The 21892-nt window shown below is 32.9% G+C and overlaps 3 protein-coding genes, 1 long non-coding RNA gene and 6 pseudogenes across 11 annotated transcripts; 3 read left to right on the plus strand and 7 right to left on the minus strand.

The window, feature by feature from the left end:
- The first annotated feature begins 1757 nt into the window (after positions 1–1757).
- AT2G13115 lies at positions 1758–3697 on the plus strand (annotated as a pseudogene). The gene has a single exon.
- Positions 3698–10594: 6897 nt separating this feature from the next.
- Positions 10595–11200, minus strand: AT2G13116 (annotated as a pseudogene). The gene has a single exon.
- Positions 11201–12235: 1035 nt separating this feature from the next.
- On the minus strand, positions 12236–12795 carry AT2G13105 (uncharacterized protein; the record flags this gene model as incomplete). Its single annotated transcript, NM_001335386.1, has 1 exon — positions 12236–12795. One exon carries the CDS (start codon positions 12793–12795, stop codon positions 12385–12387), a length of 411 nt encoding a protein of 136 aa, NP_001323576.1. The 3' UTR covers positions 12236–12384.
- AT2G05865 lies at positions 12398–12739 on the plus strand. Its single transcript, NR_140110.1, has one exon. It is a non-coding gene; the product is annotated as an other RNA (long non-coding RNA).
- A 324-nt stretch (positions 12796–13119) lies between the features above and the next one.
- Positions 13120–13749, minus strand: AT2G13118 (annotated as a pseudogene; the record flags this gene model as incomplete). Its single annotated transcript has 1 exon — positions 13120–13749.
- Positions 13750–13906: 157 nt separating this feature from the next.
- Positions 13907–15776, minus strand: AT2G13120 (annotated as a pseudogene; the record flags this gene model as incomplete). Its single annotated transcript has 1 exon — positions 13907–15776.
- A 784-nt stretch (positions 15777–16560) lies between these two features.
- On the plus strand, positions 16561–16987 carry AT2G13125 (uncharacterized protein; the record flags this gene model as incomplete). The annotated part of the gene is made up of 3 exons (NM_147310.1): positions 16561–16690; positions 16720–16796; positions 16820–16987. The coding sequence occupies 3 exons, from the start codon at positions 16561–16563 to the stop codon at positions 16985–16987; spliced, it is 375 nt and encodes a 124-aa protein (NP_671845.1).
- A 372-nt stretch (positions 16988–17359) lies between these two features.
- AT2G13126 (uncharacterized protein) lies at positions 17360–17542 on the minus strand (the record flags this gene model as incomplete). Its single annotated transcript, NM_201719.1, has 1 exon — positions 17360–17542. The coding sequence occupies one exon, from the start codon at positions 17540–17542 to the stop codon at positions 17360–17362; it is 183 nt and encodes a 60-aa protein (NP_973448.1).
- A 1274-nt stretch (positions 17543–18816) lies between these two features.
- Positions 18817–19148, minus strand: AT2G13128 (annotated as a pseudogene). Its single transcript has one exon.
- Positions 19149–19349: 201 nt separating this feature from the next.
- Positions 19350–21522, minus strand: AT2G13130 (annotated as a pseudogene). Of its 2 annotated transcripts, one of them has the most exons (3): positions 20405–21522; positions 19978–20059; positions 19350–19837 (listed from the first exon to the last, which is right to left on the minus strand). The 2 variants fall into 2 exon arrangements; another variant differs by having other exon boundaries at positions 19392–20059; positions 20405–21521.
- Between the last annotated feature and the right edge of the window lie 370 nt (positions 21523–21892).

The raw sequence follows: 21892 nt of genomic DNA on the forward strand, positions 1-21892 counted from the left end.
GTAAACCACTTGATGGATGGACTCCATAACCGTGGCCCATGTCCTTTAAGGTTAGGTCCGTCAGCCCAGTGGTGTGACGGCCCATCGGCCAGTCGGCCCACCAGTCCGTCGGTCCATCGGCCCGGTCCATGGAGAGAAGCCACAGTCGGTCCGGCCAGTAGGTCCGGCCCATGGGGACCAGACATAGGTCGGTCATAGACTTAAGTAGTTATGAGCCTTTTGTAAACCTAACCCATTAGACATGTAACCTCCTCAAGTATGTATATATATGTGATGTAACCTCATTATGAAACAATAAGAAACGAGTTAGTTCTTCACAAGTTGCCGCTTTTCTGATATTTTTCCCTTTTTTTTGCTTAAAGTTCTCCTGTTTGTCATCACCTTTTTCTTATTTATAGGATCAATCTTTGTCTTATTCCTCTTCTTCTGCAAACTAAAACATATAAAACAAGTAATTTATATAACATAATTGTAAAACATGAAAAATAAATAATTACAATTAGATGCATGTGCAACATATTGATGTAGTCGGAAAATTAGGATAAAATTTACTTTTTTTTTTATTGTTCACTAAGTAACTCTCAATAACTCGATGTAGTTACCAGTGGCAAAGTATTTGAGCAGATTTAGTGTGGTTACATATTAGCAATAGGGACTAACCATCTTATGTGGATTAGGTATCCTTAACTTGATCATTTTTTTGCTATCATCTTTAGGTGGTTAAAAACAAATGTGATCATTTTTTGTGGGGTTTGGTTGTAGTCGATTAATTTGCTTTAGTATCATCTTTAGGTTATTAAAATTTTCTTGTAAACTATAAACCGACTAAAGCCAAGATATGAGGCTTCTGAGATTTTGGAATATGATTCGTGGGGTAAGTTTTGAAACTTTGTTATTGAAAAATATAGCTTAGGATTATTGTTTGGGATGCATTTGGTGGAACAGTGTTATAGGATACCTCTCGCAAAAAAATGGATTGTCAAATCTTAAAATAACACGGAATAACCATAATAAAACAACTTGCCAAAATATCTCAATAGCAACAGTAAACAGCACTCCAAAATAACCCAGAAATAAATAATAATAAACCTTTTACCAAAATAGCTAAGTGGCAAAATAAACAACATGTAAAAATAACTACTCACTAGCAAAAGTAAATAACACTTCAAAATCACTCACTAGCCAAAAGTAATTAACATGCCAAGAATATAAATTAAATTAAGATTGAGTCAATAGCAAAACGTAATTATCAAATGTGTTGACTTCAAAATTTGTATGTTATTTTATTGAAAAAAATAAAATTCAAACTTATGGATTTAAGAAGGAAAATCATTTAATTTTAATAATTGGGGATAAAAAACATAAGACTAATGTGTTGTTCTTAAACAATATAAAAAGAGGGCCGTGCAAACTATCTATCCAAACAAACATAAATCATATTCCAGTTTCTGAGAGGTTTTTCTCAACTCTTTATTTTTCAACGTTTCAATTGTGTTGTTGTTTTTCTTACTCTATAAACTGATGACAATCTCGATATTATCACGATTCAAAACAAAAAGTCTTTGATCATTTTAATTGTTATTTTTTTCCAATTTTTGTATATGATTGTTTATTATTATTATTTTTTAATGTTTTATTTTGATTTTTATTTTTTCAATGTAAGAAAAATGAGTTATACGTAGAAACATGACTCAGCCAATGATCGTATTATATGATGCAGATTTATACTCCATTGTTGGTCTTCTTCAATCCAAACAATGAATGGATCGGACAATTTCACTTCTCCTTCCGGACCACGGTCTATGACTCAGCCTTCATTTGCCTTCTCTTCCTTGCCCCCGTTGAGCCCTTCTCCGTCGTTATCCCGTCGCAATTCATTACCATTGATGAACCTTTCTCCCTCAGCTCCTGTAGAGAGTAGAGAATCTTCCATTAAGGTTAAGAAAAACCTTACATTGCCTCCTTTGGGTGTGAAAAGAAGAGTAGCCAAAGACATTGCACATTTAAATAGACATTACATGAGTGTTTCATTGGATAGTTGTTTACATGACTTACCGAAGCTGCCTCCTTCTCCGGGTAACGTTTCCTCTTCAAGTTCAGTTGGTAGCAGTGATTATACTGATGATGAATTGAATAAGATTGCAAAGAGTACCAAACTTCAAGAGATCGCATCTGATCCTAAGAAAGTCAGAAGGTAAATGAACTTGTATGAATAAATTATATTTAGTGTTTTTTCTTCTTCTTCCTATTATTATTATTATTATTATTATTATTATTATTATTATTATTATTATTATTATTATTATTATTATTATTATTATTATTATTATTATTATTATTATTATTATTATTATTATTATTATTATTATTATTATTAGTATTATTATTATTATTATTATTATTATTATTATTTTTATGGTTATTATTATTATTATTATTATTATTATTATTATTATTATTATTATTATTATTAGGATTCGGATCGCGCGATGTCGCCGAGGAATATTCTTAATATGTTTATTTAGTGATTTTATTTAAAGCAAATGGCATATTATAAATTCTCGTAATTATTATTATTTTTATTATTATTATTATTATTATTATTATTATTATTATTATTATTATTATTATTTGTGACATTTACCTATGTGGATTCTCTTTCAGAATCTTGAAAAATCGAGAGTCGGCGGCATGTTCAAAGCAGAGGAAGTTACAGTACATGATTGATTTGGAACAGAGAATAAACTTTCTCTAGAACGAAAATGCTTCAATATTTGAAAAGATCAAGCTTTTGGAGGTGAAACATATTACATTAGTAATCATGAGCTTGTCATATCTAAACAGTATCTACAAGAAATTTGATAAATTTTTATTGTTTTAATGTACATGCAGAATGATAAAACAATGATAACGAATGAGAAGAAGGAAATCATGATTCGAATTGAATCATTGGAGCAACAGGTCCAACTTCGTGACGGTATGTCATCTTAATTTCTGTCATCTTAATTATGTCATCTTAGCAAGTTTTTTAGTTTTGCAATCCATAGTAAAAGTTTGAGTTTTATGGGTTAAGGTTTTTAATTACGTAATTGCATGAACTTTGTTTTTATATCCCCTTAAAGTAATATCTAATATCGAAACAACTTTAATCTTTCTAGACATCCCACTTTTTTTGCATTTAGCATGATAGTATAGTACTTACGACGCCAAGATATTCTTTATTTGCATCCAATAATTTTAAATGAGTAAAATTTATTGCATAAAAACAAACATTTTTTTAACTAAGTTTACTCTGGTTCATACTAGATCCTTTACCATAAAATATGCTAACTTTTTCTACTATACCAAAGATTTTCTGGTAATGTGTAGGATGAGAAATAACATTTTGGGATGACAATTTTTACTAGATCGTTAACTGCAACTCCTTAGAGAATACATTCTCTTGTAACTATCAAATGTCTGTTTTCATTTCTTTATTGTTGCAGTCTTGACCGAACAATTGCATGCAGAAATTGAAAGGCTAAAAGCAATAACAATTTCGAACGAAAAAGGGAGTGTGGAATTCCAAAGGCTGAAGATGGAAACCTGTGAAGTATTGCAGTACCGTCGCGAGTTCAATAGATCAAACATGCAAGGAATGGACCCAAACATGTTCACTTTGTCTCAGCCAAACCTTGGTTTTTATGGACAAATTTAAGGAAGTTGAAGTGACTTTGGCAATTCTATGAGATCAAGATTGAAGTTATAGTTCTTTTGAAATGTTTTAGTTTATATAATTTATGTTCAGGGTCATGTTGAGAGTAAAAATGGTAGTTAGTAATTGTGTTAGGTTTCCTTCAGATGTTATAACCTTTTTATTTCGGATTTGAATATCAATTTCTGTTAATTTTCAATAAAGTTATCTCTTTTTTTTTCAAAATACAGGTCCAATACTCGCCCATACATGTCAAACCTACTTTTTCCAGCTTTTTTTAATTTAACCTATATCATTTTTCTAAAAATTTGGAATTTTTCATTCTCTTTGTCAAACATTCATATCTGAATTAGTTTCCTTAATCGGTTTGTCTTATCAATATGTCAAAACAGTAATAATTACATTGCCTATTATTTTATTTCAATAAGAATAGATTTTGTTTGTAAGAAAATAGATCTGATTAATTTATGTTATATCTTTTACATATAAAGTAACAATATCGATACTGATTTTTTTAATTAATTATAAAGTATAGTCACATTGAAATATATAAAGTGACAATAAAAAATCATGTCACTTCTAACTACATAATTATCATATATGGTTGCAAAGGGAAATTCAAATATTAAAGATCTGTAAATTTTTAGAAATTACATTAAATGTCATAGACTATAAAGTATCTAAGAGTAATTAAAAGGGTTCAAGAAAAACTATTTTCGTCAAATCAGAAATAGAAAAAGATGTGCATTTTAGGTCTTTCTCTTATCCGATTTGGAGAGTATTCAGATCATATAATCTTCAAATCTTCTATCTTTTATGAATAACAAACACGGATCTTAGGTTTAACTTTATTATTAGTTAAAGTAATATGATGTGCATTATAAAGTAGGTCTGGGAGTTCGGCACAACCCGTTTTAACCGAACCGAACAAATCGACGATTTCGGTTTTTGGTTTCAAACCGATTTGCTGTTGTAAACCGTTCGACAGACTTTTAAATTGAGTTCGGTTTTCGGATTTTTCGGTTCGGTTCATCACAACCAATCGGTTTTATTCGGTTTAGGGGATACCTTATAAAACAGAAAACCCTAGATCTATCACTTCATCTTCTTTGTTTTCTAATTCTCCTCTTCACGAACACCTTCTTTTCTCCTCTTCTCTAAACCCATTTTTATATTTTCTTCCTTATTCCTTCTTCTTCTTCTTGTCTTCGTTCTTCTTCTCCATCTTTTAGGTTCTTAGAAATCTATCAAGCAACCGCGACATCGATCTTCTCCAGCATCAACTTTAGCGGCAATGATTTCATGGTTCTCTACATCTTTTCTCACCACCGCATAGCACAAATCCATTTTCTCTGTTTTTTATGTTCTTCTTCTTCATCTACCATTGTTTTTCTTTGACGGTAGCATACGAAAAATAAAACAAAACAGAACCCTAGATGGGTGTGATGGGCTGTACTTACCGAGGAAAAAAGTTTGGGTTTTTAACTTTTGAAAATCGATATGGGCTTTGAAAAAACAGCACATTATGCCTACAATTGTGATCCAAACTAATTCGGGTAACCGATTAATACCGATTTAAAAATTTTCAGTTTAATCTCGGCGAATCATATATCTTAGTAATCGAACCGAAAAACCGAGTACCGAACCGACTCGAACCGAATTTTTGTTCGGCTCAATTCGGCAGGATTTTTAGAAACCGAAAAAACCGGAAAATCGAACAAACCGAACCGTTTAACCCGATTAAACCGATCTCCCAGGCATATTATCAAGATAATAGCCAACTACAAATCATATATATGAAAGGAGGCTATCTTTTACTATATGCTTGACATATATATGAGAACTTGCCACGTGTCAATATAAATTAAAAACAAACGGACAAAATTTTTCTTGCTTAACCCTAGCTTGCAAAACAAGTTTGACTATCCGTTTGGTTGAGGGAATATAAACATCTTCCATGTCTTTTATTCTCTTCATCTCGCAAACGGTATAAGCATTTACGTAAGAGATTTAGAGAGACTTAAAACATGTCTAATGTATTCCCTAATAAAGGAGATGCATCACCAAAAAATAAGGGGGCATCGAGAGTGAAACCGTAAAGAGTCGCTTCTTCCTCTTAACTTAAACCATGAAGATATGGTTCAAGCGTTATAAATTTCTCTTTACACTTCTAAAAGTGAATTGAGAACAAAAAATAATAATTACAATTAGATGCATGTGAAACATATTGATGTAGTTGAGAATTAGGATAAAATTTACTCGTTATGCTGTTCACTAAGTTACTTTCTACAACGCGGTGTAGTTAACAGTGGCAACAAATTTGAGCAGATTTAGTGTGGTTACATATTGACAATGGGCACAAACCATTTTATGTGGATTAGGGATCCTTCACTTGTTTTTTTTTCTATCATCTTTACGTTGTTAAAAAATAAGTGAGTTGGAAAAATATTAACTTTTTCAAACAGAATTATAAAAGTAGTCTTTTTCCTATTTATAATTAGCAAAATAGGGAATTTTGACTGTTTTTGTAATATATTTTCGGTGAGATTGGTTTTGCAGTGGAATTGTGAAATGACATAGAAGAGCTTTCGACTGTTTGAGGTGGGTGTATGGTGTATTGGAAGACTCTATATGAAATGGATTTTCAAAGCAGAATTTGAATATTGTCGACAACAAACATATTTTGTGTTGGGAATATGCATAAACTAACCATGAAAAAAAAGAATAAAAAACTAACATTTGCACATTCTTTTTCCATTGCTCCTTTTTGTTTTGTCTTTCCATCCATTTTTCGCTGATAACAGAGCCTCCATGCATATTTGAAATAGCTGCTACCTATTGCTCTTTTATACATCACTGCCACTTCCGCAGCAAGCACACCATCTCCATAGCTACTATCATTACCATATACTCTTCTTTTATCATTATTCGATCTCAACATCTTGAAGGCTCTCACTCCATTGTTAACGTCAACATCTATTTCACATCCACTGCTTTCAATCAACTTCACATAATGACTAATCAACAACCATCAAACTATTTTTCATCGGCATCTCCATAAGTTCAGACGAAAATCATAGTGATTATTTTATTTTACCAGATATTTTTTCATATGGCATGCCTTTTTTTAAATGGCATGCTATTGTTTTTCAACACGACATATCTTTTTAACACGTTATATTTTCTGACATGGTATGCTATTATTTTTTGTTTCAGATATCGTGTAATTGTTATTTGGTAAATGTCATTTTTAAAAACTTCCAAGATCTAATTGTCTTCTTTCGCCGGATATTCTTTCTTACACCAGCTATTCTTTCATATGACATGCGATTGGTTTTGAAATGGGATGCTAATGTTTCGCAACATGCTATTTTTTTTAAACACATTATATTTTCTGAAATGGCATGCAATTGTATCTTTTGACAAGCTATATTTTCCAAAAACATTGTCGTTTTCACAAAATTTAAACTATTTCAATGTTTTTCTTTCTGATATTGTGTCATTTTTATTTTATACATGTTATTTACTAAAATTACCAGCATTTATTTGTCTTCTTTCTTTATCTCATTTGTAACTTCCGGTATTGCATTCATAAATCTTGACAACACTACCTCCATCAAAATTAACTTTGCTACTTGTTTCTTTTTTTATCATTCATTGTAACCTCTCCCTCCATGGTCACCATCATCACCGCTGTCAGAATTATGATATTGATTATCTATGCAATAATCATCCTCGCCAAATAAATATATTTATCTTGTAATGACTATAATCTAAAAATATTGTCTTACCTCTATCACACATGCAAAAAGTTGGGTTGCAAAGAAAACTGATACAAACATTAGTTTCTTAATTATATTGTAAAATTTGGCTATCCATTTATATAACCCTTTTTTACACACTTCTGTTTTTTTTTTTCTTCTCTCTTCAAAATCTTCAAATTACAATACCCTTTATTATAAATTTGTTTTCTAAACAATTTTAGATTCATAAAAATCAATATTTTTTCTCTCAAATTTGAAATGCATTATGTATATTTAATTTCAAATATAAATAAATAAATATATATATATATATATATATATATATATGCATAGCTCATTGAGTGTACATTTGTATAAAAATGTATCTGGTTTTATTAGTACAGCATATTAATTGTACAAGTTTATAGAAATATAAACATATATAGAAATATATATATTTTTATACTTTTGTACAAATAATATGCAATAAAAATTAAAATAAATACATTTTTATATATCAATACACTAAATAAGTTGTACGTATAATTACGTACATATAAAATATTTGAAATCAAATATAGATAATACATGTCAAATTATAGAGAAAAAATATTAATTTTTATGGATCTAAAATTGTTTAGAAAGCAAATTTATATCGACAAATATTTTTATGATTATATTTAACTGGATCTAAAAAGAAATTGAAAAAATAAAAATGTGCATTTGAGAAAAAAAAATATAGCATGTGGAGATGGAGAAGGAGAAAGAAATAATTTAATTTCAATGGCATGATTGTAAATAAAATGTTTTGGTGAGGGTTGACAAATTAATTAAATAGTAATATACAGTAAACGCTATTTTGCTAATTGTAAATAGTCAAGTTACTACTTCTCTAATTATGTTGTGAAATGGTTACTAATATGCAACATATCATATAAAAACTTTGTGATCATTTTTTGGGGTTTGTTTGTAGTTGATTAATTTATTTTAGTATCATCTTTAAGTGGTTAAAAATTATTTCGTAAACAATAAACCGACTAAAGCTGAGATATGTGGGTTCTATGATTTCAGACTATGATTTGAGAGATAATTTTTAAAACTTTGTTATGGAAAAAAATAGAACGGGATCATTGTTTGAGATGCATCTAGTGTAACAATGTTATATGGTACCTCTCACAAAAAATATATTGTCAAACCTTTAAATAACCCAGTATTCAATTACCATAAAGAAACAACTTGCCAAAATACCTCTTTTTCCTTTTAGATTTTACTAGGAGAAAATCCGGGCTACACCCGGTAAATGTTTAAATATTCAAATTAACAACTGGTATAACATAGAGGTTGTATAACACGGGATATATAGTTTCACTTTCATCTAGACAAAATCTCCTCAAAAAGGAAAAGACAGAAAAAAAATATTAAGTGGGTGTATACAAAAGTGATTTTAAAACAAATTTTTTTGTGTTAATCAATCACGGATTTTAAAGAAAACAAAATAAAAAATCCAATGTCGTTAATTCAACTTTAAATTTAATGTTATTGGAAAGATTGAATTAGAATTTTAATGACTTTAAGATTAGGTTTGTAATGATCAATATATTATATAGGATAAGAGAAACTATTTTTATTTTCCTATTAATCAAATGAGACAACTTTATCTTACTGGATCAAGGATTGTAATTAGTTTTAGATTAAAGCTAAAAAGAATAAGAAAATAAGAAACTTATAGGGGGGTGGGTGGGTGATTAAAACTCTCTAAATCAATTTTTATTGGGAAAATTAAGTATTGGATTTCTAATGAATTACTGAGAATTGTTATCATCAATAACAAATCCAAGAATAAGAACCAAAATCATAAATTTCAAACTCAGTAACCCGGAGTTTCTAATCGTTGTAATAACGATAAAGCCTCAAGACTTCACTAAAGCCAATTGGAACAAGGGACTAGGGAGCATTACATGTTGCTATGCGATCATATCTTTTTATTATAACCTTCTTAATTAGCTTTCTAGTTTCGTTTACGGTATACACGAAAACATAATTATGAAAAACTTGACGATGATAGACAACTTACTAAGCAGTCACAAATAATGTAATTGAGTAAGATCACCAACATCAAATATCAAAAGTAAAGGGGAATTCAGCTACTATATGTTTATTACTTAAAAGTTTAAACAGAATCAACTCTGTTTTAATAATTGACTAATCTCGTTTTAAAACAAACGATATTTGACTAAGTCACCTTTTCTTCCTGCTGGTCCTTGTGCACTCTCTTGATGTTGTTGTTTAGGTACATGTATAATATCAATACATCGCATGATTTGTCTCAGACTTATTGGTCACCCATAATTCCAATTCTATTTTTTTTTAACGAAGGGTGAACCCATTTATTCACCTCCTTTTGTATTAACCAATAAAAGTATGTCATGTCAAATCATACTTAATTACATAATAAATTAAAGCTATAATTATAAATCCAAACCGATATATCATCTCGTTTAATTACAAAATCTAAACCTGAATTCTCCTTTGTAAACCCAAACCGACATTTAACCTCGTTTACATATAAAATCTAAATCTGTTTATAAACCTAAACCAATATTTAATCCGTTTAATTATAAAATCTAAACTCTAATCATACTTTCCAAACCCAAACGGATATTTAATCTCGTTTTCTAATAAACCCAAACTGATACATATTTTCGTTTTAGTGGCAAATTAAATTTTATAATTAAATTAAATTTCTATTATTATTATTAAGTGTCAAATTTTAATTGGCTAAAATAAAGGAGGTGAATATAAAGGTTCACCCCTATGGTGAACCCAAGTATCTTTTTTTTTTTTTTTTAGAACAAAAGAAAGTCTATGTAATTCATGTTATAACAACATGAATATATATATATATATATATGGATATTACATATATTTGTGTTGAGATACAATTACAATGTCACAACTATAGGGGTGAACCTTTGGATATTACATATATTTGTGTTGAGATACAATTAAAGCGATTCCCTAAAAAAAAGGGAGCTTACAAGTTGCAATGAAATCTTATATTTCACCAACCTTCTTATACTCCTTTGCTAATTAGCTTTACACTGTTTTCTTTTCGTTCTATTGGTTTAAGGTATTCATATGCACATGACGCCATCAAGAATTCTCCATGAATCAGAGTTGAACTCATAGATTTCAAACTTAGCGATAGAATAAGTTCGGATGGTGAGAAAAAATCAAATTCAAGATTTTGTAGCTATTGCAAGATTTGTTGTTAACGTATCCTAGAACATAGCTGTTCAAGATCATATGATTATTGGATTTTATCCACCTGGTTTGACCTGTGCAAGGGTTCCAAACCATGGCTCCACTATTATCAACGGTAGTGCACAGTAATAAACCATCACAGTGAGAGATAATATGATCTATAATGTTCTGGATCATTAACTCTAAGTTTAACTTGGCCCCCAATGGATGGATCAAAGCTGTTTTGGATTCCACGGAGATTGATACTATGAATTAGAGTATTCATCTCTGCCACTAAATAATCCCCACGATCATTAAAGATCACATGCGTGTTGGATAATTACAACTTACTTGAGGAGCAAGTTATCTCCTTCTAGAAGATGCTAGAAGAGATACAAGAAAAGAAATTCAAGAAAGGAAATCAAGAAAAAAAGAAATACAAATAATGTCAAGTTGGATAAGATTTGTAAGTATTCCTATTCACAATAGGGAAAGGAGGTGTTTGGTCCTAGTATATATATGATCTCTATGAAGAAGAAGAAGATAACACAAGAGAGCTAAAGCATCCAAGAGGATCAAAGAGAGAGCTCAAGATGTGAGTCAAGAGAGATCTCCTTAGAGTCGAGAGAGACCTCATGAGATAAACATGCGAGTCGAGAGAGACTTCATGAGATATAGACTTAAGGGTAGCTCAGTTCTATATAGAGAGACTATGGAGAGTTGTTCCATAAGTCTCAAGAAAGACATTGAGAGGCTTTAGAGAGTTGTTCTAAAGACCTAGAGAGATTTAGTTTTGAGTAGTTTCTAAATAAATAAAGAAAAGTTGTTCTTTAATTTGTTTTGTTCTTGAATCACGTCTCAAATCCTTGAGAGACAAAGTCAGAGCAAGTCAGCTTTGATGTGAATTGGTATCAGAGCTTAAGTTGAAGACTCGATCCAAGGACGGTGGTGTGTGACTCGTAAGCAAGACGGTGGGTGAGAATCGACAACCAAGAACGATAGTCCTTAAACCCTAAGCGTGGAGGCTATGAGAATAATAGAGGCAGTTATAACAAGGGAGGTTGTAACAGAGGAGGCTCTAACTAGTAAAAAATCTATGTATAGCCACTTTAATTTTCGTGGTTAAGCATGAATTTTCGTGGCTATAAGTCGATATAACCACGTTTAATCACGGAAAACATTCGTGGTTATAGCGTCGTAACTTTATTTTTTCGTGGCTTTTCGTGGCTGAAGAGTCACGAATCAGTCACTCTTCATTCGTGGTTATATATAGCCACGAATTTGTCACGACGATTTCGTGACAAATTTAGCCACAACATAAGAGCAACAATTTCGTGGCTAAATTTAGGAAGCCACGATTTGATTATGTAGCATAATCGTGGTAAGTCATTTAAAGCTACGAATATGAGAAGTAGCATTATCATGACAATGTTGCCAACATTTTGTATTTTTGGTGACAATAGTAGTGACGTTCAAATAACGAAATTTCTTTTGTATTATCGTAGCTATGTATAATTTTGAAAGAAAAAAAATAATAATCAAAATATTATAAATAAACCTGAATTGAAAAGCCTAAAATTCAAATGACATGAGTAATGAGAATATATTACATAAGCTATTAGTCTTGTAGGGCTTACAATACCAAAAGGCAAAAGAGTCATACCAAAGATCCCATACATACAAAAGGAACATTAAAACATAAGCTTATATACCTAGTGAAGCACACCAAGCATCTAAAGGGCTTTGTTGTGTTCTTGTAGATGGTACAGTTGGACTAGCAGCACGAGAGACAGCAAGAGAGACAGCAGGAGAAGTAGTAGGAGCAGGAGACACAATTGGTGCAGGAGAACTATCACGACCACCAGCAGAACCATGAACACCAAGACCAGCATCGCGAGCAAGAGCAACAAGTTCAGGTGGAATGATTGTTACTCCGAGAGACTTCATAATCGCATTCATCGCAAGTCGGGTTGTCGCCAACTCGTCCATTACCTTGCCTACACCAGACTTCAACACCAACATGTCTTCCTTGAGTGCTTCATTGTTTTCCTTGAGTGCCTCATTGGTTTTTTCCAAACTATAGATGCGCAACTCATTGTCAAGGTTCTGAGACATAGCAACAGCAGGTTTCTCTGATCGATTGATATCCCGGTATTGAACACTACCTTATCCGTAGATATACCCATTTTTAGATTGGCCACGCTGTTAAAAAACAAACAAATAAGAATCAACCATCATTCAAATTCAAACAGAATTAGAGATAAATAAACAAAACAGAACCAATCAAACCAATGAGAAATTCAGATGGACAAGACTAAATGAACCAATTCAAAATCAAACAAATGAACATAAACTTACTGAACGAATTTAAAAGCTTACAAATGAGAACAAACCAAACTGAACAAAGACATAAGTCATTTGCCCAATATCACATGTGGCAATTAAGACATAATATTTTAGTGAATACCTTGAGATATTCTTTGTTCAGAATATGTCGAGAGGGAACAACACCAGATGAGGCTGTTTGGCTAAGGCCATTCAGACAATCATCCTCTTCCATAACTTGTTTAGCCGCTTCCTCCACTTCGAGAACAAGAGACTCAGAACGTGGGTCTATGAAAGTACCGGCTTTACGTATGTGAGTCTTCCTTACAAGGTTGTGAAGGGAGGTGGTTCATCCAAACCAGACTCAACCAAAAACAAAAAGAAAGAGGAATGTTAGTCCAAAACCAAATAAAGTATATAACAATAACAAAGCAAAATTAGAAGAAAGTCACTTACCATATCATACTCAATCCGTACAAATGGCACAGGGCCAGCACAATGCTTGTGAATCCCTTTATTAAGAGGATCAGACATGCGGCTATTAGCAGCTGACTTGCTTTTCTTTTGAGCAGGTGTTGTATCCCAATACTCCATCAGAAAGTCCCAATCGGTTTGTCCAATGTACTTGGTTTTTTTTTTCTTCGTCTTTTTCTTGCTGATGCGATCACCAATTGATGTCATTGTCTCCTTCCTCCAAAGAGAGTAGATTGTGTCATGAAAACGAGTTTCCCAGTAGTAGTGTTGCTACAAAAAAAAAGAGATTAGTAATTGTAAGGTAAGTAATAAAAGTAAGTTAGCATAGAAAAAAGAACAACATTACCACAAATGTGTGCCACCAAGTTTCTTGCCTATCCTCAGGAACATTTGACCAGTTCTTCCATGGTCCCATGAAATTGCTTTGCCATGTCGCAAGATCCATTCTTGATTTAATGTTATCTTTTGTTTTTCCAGGAACATTCAAAATCGTGTTGATGAGATTATCGAAGAAATTCTTCTCAATGTGCATGAAGTCAAGGTTGTGTCGAAGAAGAAGATTTTCCCAATATGGTAACTCCCAAAATATACTCCTTTTCACCCAATTGTGATGAACCCCGTATCCATCGATAGTTTGGGGAAGCTTCTCGTGTCCGTTCCCTTCACAATCGACTGTGCTAAACAATCCAAGAATATTGTTTATTCTCTCGTGAAGAATTTCCTCTCCAGTCAACCACGGTGGAGGATCATCTTTCACTTCCTTTCCTCTGCGAAATGATTGAACATTTTGCCTATACATATGACCTTGAGGTAAAAATATTCTGTGGCAATCAAACCAACTATGCTTTCTTCCATTTGGTAACCAAAATGATTTGGTATTATCTAGACAATATGGACACGACAAACGACCATGCGTCATCCAACCAGACAGCATGCCATACGCCGGGAAGTCACTTATTGTCCACATCAAAGCAGCTCGCATCGTGAATTTTTCTTTCTTTGATATGTCATACGCTTCTGCCCCGTCAATCCACAGACTCTGCAACTCCTCGATCAGTGGCTGGAGATAAATATCTAAACTTTTTTTGGGATGCTTTGGCCAGGAACAAGGACTGATAGAAAGAAAAATTCTCTCTTCATGCACATGCTGGGGGGTAAATTATAAGGAGTTACTATCACAGGCCAAATCGAGTGTGCCACACCATTCATACCAACATGATTAAATCCATCTGTTGATAAGCCTAGATAAATATTGCGACTTTCAGCAGCAAAATTCGGATATATCTCATTGAAATATTTCTATGCTGCTCCGTCGGACGGGTGGTGCATTTCTCCTTCGGGAGACATATGTTCAGCATGCCATCGCATAGCCTTTGCGGTAGCCTCTAACTGGTATAGCCGCTTCAATCGATCTTTAATCGGCATGTAAAACATTCTTTGCTTAGCTCGTTTTTTTCCTTTTCCATTGTGTGGATGGTATCTATCTTTATCACAAAACCGACACCGCAACAACTCTCGATCTTCTCCTTTCCAAAAAAGCATGCAATTATCCTCACAAACATCAATTTTATATACCGGTAGGCCAAGCGCTTTTGTCAAATTCTTCGTCTCGTAGTAAGATGCAGGAGCTTTATTTGGTGTGGGAAGAACGGCTTTGAAAGTCTGTGCTAGCTCATCTACACAAGCTTCCACCATACTGTAATCAGATTTTACTTTCAACATACGGGAAGACAAATATAAATGAGAAATGCCTTCTGGACAGCCATCATAAAGAGGTTCCTTGGCGGCTTCAAAAGCTTCGAAAACGCTATCATGATATGGCTCTTCATTTGTTGTTTCCATCAAATTCTTTTCTTCTTGTGGAGCCCCCATCTCTTGTTCGATATCAACATACCCATATGGAAAATACTCGTACGTATTTTCAGGAACTTGAAAAGTTTTATAATTTGATGACCATGTTGCTTCTTCACCGGTAAAATTACTTGTTCCTGATGATTCTCCAACATCATAAAATGTTTCTCCATGGTTCAACCAAACATAGTAATTTCCCTTAAACCCCACTCGTAGAAGATGTTTCATAACCATTTTTGCTTCACGCTGCTTTCCGTTTTTACAACGCGCACAAGGAAATAAAATAGTATTTGTTTCTTGGTAAGAAGGTTGGTTACAAGAAAATTCGATAAAAACATTTACCCCTCAGCAAACTCATTTGAAACACGATTTGTTAATGGATCAACACGTTGATCCATCCACCCTCGATATTGAAAATAATAAGACATTTCAACAGAAAACACAAAAAAGGTAATCGAAATTTCAAATGGTTTTTATTTTTTCTCTTCTTTGCTCTGATAAATGATGGAAAAACGCAATTGTATTTATAAGCAAGAAAGCCACAAATTTGCCACGATCTATTTCGTGGCTATATTTTAGAATCTTTTCCGACACCATCCACAATGGCCAATTTGGACAACTTGATGAAAATGACTACATGATTTGATGTTTCTTTTGGTGTAATTGCGACGACTCAACCACTTTTCGAATTCGTGGCTATTTTATTGCGACGAAATAACCACGCTATTGTATAATTCGGTGGTGTTATATGATGTGATGTTTTATTAGGTGGATTTGCGACGAAAAAACCGCATTGCTTGTTCGTAGCTATTGTATAGCGACGAATTACCCACACATTGTCTCGTCACCATTCGGCTACGAATATATTCGTCGCTATTGTGTGGCTATATTTACCACGAATTAGTATATGACAAATTCGTAGCTTTATAGTCACGATTTAGCCAGGAACTAGCCACGTAAAAAATTAAAATATATTTCGTGGCTATTGCGTTGCTACGTCGTGGTTAGTCTAATATTTGCCACGAATCAACGTGGCAAAATCGTAGCTATACGAATTTTTTTTACTAGTATAACCGTGGTGGTGACATATTCGGTAGAGGCAGGGGTTGAGGAAGGATCACCTACCAAACTCAAGGAGGAGTAACCGGAGATCACAACCATAAGCATAGGTATTCCCGAGAATGAAACGACAAGCGGTTCAAGCAGGGATCCAAGTATGTTTCATATGAGATGGGAGAGCCAGAAGAACTTGCTGAAGGATTAGCTGAAGGACATGTTGAAGGATGTGCTGATGGACATTCTGAAGGACGTGCAGATGGACTTGCTACTGAAGCTACAAGGACATGGCATGCTTGGTTAGGTCATGTAAGTTTTGGTGTTATGATTAAGATGCTGGAAAAGAACCTGAAGAAGATGATGTCATGGCGGATATCACTCAAGACAACCACAAGAAGGAGTTTGGTGAAGTATAATTCAAAGACTACCATAGTTTAGAAGGTCAGGTCAACAAGTTAGTCAGCCCAGGTACCTTGAAGACTATGAACGTTCCAGCAAGCTTATGTTGAAAGTTAGAGACGTCAACTTGCATAGAGGAGGACATTCTTCAATGGAGGAAAGCAGCCAAGAAGAAGAAGAAGAAGGAGGTGTTTGGTCCTAGTATGTATATGATCTCTATGAAGAAGAAGAAGATAACACAAGAGAGCTAAAGCATCCAAGAGGATCAAAGAGAGAGAGCTCAAGATGTGAGTCAAGAGAGATCTCATGAGAGTCGAGAGAGACCTCATGAGATAAACATGAGAGTCGAGAGAGACTTCATGAGATATAGACTTAGGGGTAGCTAAGTTCTATATAGAGAGACTATGGAGAGTTGTTCCATAAGTCTCAAGAAAGACATTGAGAGGCTTTAGAGAGTTGTTCTAAAGACTTAGAGAGATTTAGTTTTGAGTAGTTTCTAAATCTATAAAGAAAAGTTGTTCTTTAATTTGTTCTCTTCTTGAATCATGTCTCGAATCTTTCAGAGACTAAGTCATTACAAGTCGGCTTTGATTTGAATGCGTTGTTGCTTTACACAAGTTCTTCTTGACGAATCTTGTATCTCTAAATAAAGTATACCATCGTTTGCAAGTAGTTTGCAATTCTTTTGGAGATGTGGCTGGAATTCCCTAGAGAGTATCTCCAATTCTAAATCATGTGGAAGATCAGCAAAAGTCATTATTTGTTTTTCTCTTTTGATTTTCTCGTCTGACCTCTCTATGAAGAATATTGCGACAGGACTGCAAATACAATTAAGGGTTTCAAGCATAAAGTGATTGTATAATAACAAATCATTTGTTATTAAATCATGAATTTTAAAAAAATCTTATAAAATTCAGTGTTATTGATTGAACTATTGAGTATTTGTACTTTAAAATCTACTTTTATTGGAAACATTACATTATATTTGTAAATGAGAAATTATTTTTATTATGATGACTTGATGTGTTAGAGATAGATTTGTTATGATCAATATATTATATAGGAGAAGAGAACTTATGTATATTTATTTTGTTTTTCTATTAGACAAAATGAGACAACTTTGTCTTCTCATGATTTAGTTAGTTTTAGATTATAGTTAAAAATAAGCAAATAAGAAACTAAAAGTTTGTGAAAAAAAAGAAAAAAGAAAAAGAAACTAAATGTAAGGGAGTTTTTAAAATTATGTTATTGGGAAAAAAAAATTAAGTATTTTGTTTTTCTATTAGACAAAATGAGACAACTTTGTCTTCTCATGATTTCGTTAGTTTTAGATTACAGTTAAAAATAAGCAAATAAGAAACTAAAAGTTTGTAAACACAAAAAAAAGGAAAAGAAACTAAATGTAAGGGAGTTTTTAAAATTATGTTATTGGGAAAAAAAATAAGTATTTTGTTTTTCTATTAAACAAAATGAGACAACTTTGTCTTCTCATGATTTAGTTAGTTTTTAGATTACAGTTAAAAATAAGCAAATAAGAAACTAAAAGTTTCTGAACAAAAAAAAAAAGAAAAGGAAAAGAAACTAATAAATGTAAGGGAGTTTTTAAAATTATGTTATTGGGAAAAAAAATTTAAGTATATTGGATCTAAATCAAATGCAAATCTTAACAACTTCACTACGGGGTTGTATTGGACTATGTATTTTGGAAGAGTTTACTATTTTTTTGAAATCACTTGTTATTGAATTAGTGATTTTAAAATACATTCACAAATCTGATGTTATTGAACATGGAATTCACTTAAAAAGATTCAAAGTCATCTACAATCACTCGTTATTCAATCTATGATTTATAAAACTCTTACAAAATCTGGTGTTATTCAAAAGTTTAGTATTATTTTTAATGTAAAAATGTAAAATCAAAATCATTTAAAATACTGAAATTTACCTAGTTTGGCTTCATTGAATTTGAACCAAACTTAAAACATAATTGACGAGAAATCGACAATAACCTTTGGGATTGTGTGCAATCTTTTGATGAACTTGTATACCCTCTTTAGCAAAATAAATTCTAACCTTCCTTTCAATGGGACCAATCTCTGAAACTCACGTAACTTAACGTCTCACTTGTTAACGTAACTTTACCAAAATCCACTACCAAGAATTTGCTCCAAGACAAGTCTTTGTCATAATCGAGCTTACTTTCGGTCAACCATATATTCATCTTTGATGAATTGTATCAAACCTATGTTTCATCAAGGCAAATTTCTCTTCTCTAACAACTGATGAACCACCTTTTAATCATCATATGATTATTCTCAATAGGAAGCGATAGACGTCGGAATCTCTTTGTTGTGAAATCAAACTTGAGTATGAATTTGCCTTCTTTATCTGAAGAAGACCAATAAGTATTTCCTTTCAAAGTCACACCATCAAAATGCAGGAAACAATTAGGAGAGACGCCATCAAGAATTCTCCATGAATCAGAGTTGAACTCATAGATTTCAAACTTACCAAGAGAATAAGCTGGGGAGCTAAGAAGAATTTCAAAATTCAAGATTTTGTAGCTCTCGCAAGATTTGTTGTTTTCGTATCCTAGAACATAACCGTTAAAGGACATTCGATTATCGGTTTGGATCCACCCTGGTCAACCAATAATAAACCATCGCAGTGAGAGATAATACAAAGTATCTTATTATGTTCTGGATCATTAACGTTAAGTTTAACTTGGACCCCAATGGATGGATCAAAGCTGTTTTTGATTCCATAGAGATTAATGCTATGCATCAGACTATTCATCTTTGTAACTGAATAACCTCCAAGATCATCAACGATCACATGCGTTGCTGCTTTACCCAAGTTCTTCTTGACGAATCTTGGATCTCTAAATAAAGAGTACCATCGTTTGCAAGTAGTTTGCAATTCTTTTAGACATGTGGCTCGAACCCTAGAGAGTATTTCCGATTCTAAATCAAGTGGAAGATCATCAAACATCATTGTTTGTTTATCTTATGATGATTTCTCGTCTGACCTTCCTAGGAAGAAAGCGACAATACTGCAAACATAAATTAGGGTTTAGAAGTTGGTATAAATAGAGACGAGAGTGTATAATAGTCAATTAGTATAAGACTGCACGCATAGTTGCAAGCAAACTTGTTGATCAATACTGAAAAATTGTGTTTTCCTTTACTCCACCATATTATTTGGATATGCCTTGGATTTGAGTTTCACGTTGCTTGCGTTAAGGCTTCTTGCCAAGTTTGCGTCTAGTCCGTGCCTGTAAAACATCACACACACAGAGAGATCCAGTTAAAGAGAATTCTAACCCGAGACCATATACAACAACGATATATACATATCAAAAAGCTCTTTGATTTGCTTGACAAGAACACTATCCTTATGTGCTATGAATCATGAAGTCTCATATGTTTTAATCTTCGGGAACTGCTCTGTTTTTCTCAATCAGCATCCAATCTAAACAGAACTTATTTGAGTAAGGTCATAAGATCACCACCAATCAATTTCAAAAGCAAAGAAGAGGAACAAAGTTTGACTAACTCGTTCAAAGAAACATGACCACAAGGAAAAGCAAAAAGAAACTAAGGTGATCCATTAGACTTACCTCCTTTGCTCTCAATTTCTTTTTAACTTTGGGAGTGTCTTTCTGAATGTGAACCAAATTTGGAGCATAACTGACGAAACATGGCCAATTAAGAACTGATCCCTTTGTAACCTCTTTAAAGACTTGTTTACAAAGATCCACTCCAACAATATAGATTTTGGTCCTCTCTTCATCTTCCATGTCTGTATCACAACACAGTGCCACTTTATTCTCCTCGTCCAACAAGAAAGTTATCACGCTGTTCAAATTTGGTAACGTAAATTTATCAAAATCCACTACTAAGAACTGGCTCCATGACAAGTATTTGGCTTCATCAAACTTATTAGTCACCCATATCTTCATCTCTGAAGAATTTATATGAATATTCTGATTCATCAAGGAGAGTTTTTCTTCCTTAACTACCGATAGAACCGCGATATCTTCATAATCATAACTCTGATACGGAAGAGGAAAACGCCCAAACCTCTCTGTTGTGAAATCAAAATCCATCAAGAAAAAACCAGTTTCTTTCTCTCCACCAATCCAGTAAGTATTACCATTGAAAGACACACCAGCAGAGAATATTCCCCAAGTGATAGCATCATCAATAACCCTTCCACAATCAGATCCAAAATCAAAGATTTCAAACTCAGCTACACGAAGATTTTCTGTTAACGTATCCAAGAGCATAGCCATCATTATACCGGTAACAAGTTCCACCTTCTTTGACCCGTACATGGGTTCCAAACAACAAGTCTATTGTTCCCATATGTGGTGCATAACACCAAACCCTCGCACTGATAGATTTTAGATACTACGACGTCTTTCGAATCGCTTAGCCGGATGAGTTTACCTGAAAACTCCATGGATGGATCAACGCCCTCGTGAATTCCATGGCGATTGACGCTAATTGAGTGTAACCTTTGATTCATCACTAACATCACCTCTCTCGCTGATTTACCCAAGTTCTTCTTCGCGAATTTCGGATCTCTGAATAAAACGTACCATCTTTTACAAGTAGTTTTCAATTTCGTTAGAGACTTTGCCGGAATCCTAGAGAGTATCTCCGATTCCAAATCGTCTGGAAGATTGGGAATCTTCGTCATCGTCGTTTTCGTCATTTCTAATCTTAGCTCTCGAGGAGAAAATTAAGTACAAAGACTGTTAACAAAACTTATGAAGATATATATTGGGCTTTTATTATTATAAGCCCATTATCGTTTTTCTTGGTTTGTAAGTTACAAAGACACGACATCGTTTCATTAATGGCTTCTAATTTCTACATATTAATTTGTAATAGTAACTATTCTGAAGATTTATGTTCATGTTACTTATATTCCTATACTTTATAGTCTTGTGTATTCCAAAATAAATAAATTATTGACTAGTAATATCAAAACCAATAGTAATGGAATTTACTAATCGAGATCCATCAACTAACATTTAATTTTGATTCCCAAAACTAGGGAAAAATCCGGACTACGCACGATATATTTTATTAAGGAAGAC

This window comes from Arabidopsis thaliana, chromosome 2 (genome assembly GCF_000001735.4).
Source record: "Arabidopsis thaliana chromosome 2, partial sequence".
In the NCBI taxonomy this organism is placed as follows: domain Eukaryota; kingdom Viridiplantae; phylum Streptophyta; class Magnoliopsida; order Brassicales; family Brassicaceae; genus Arabidopsis; species Arabidopsis thaliana.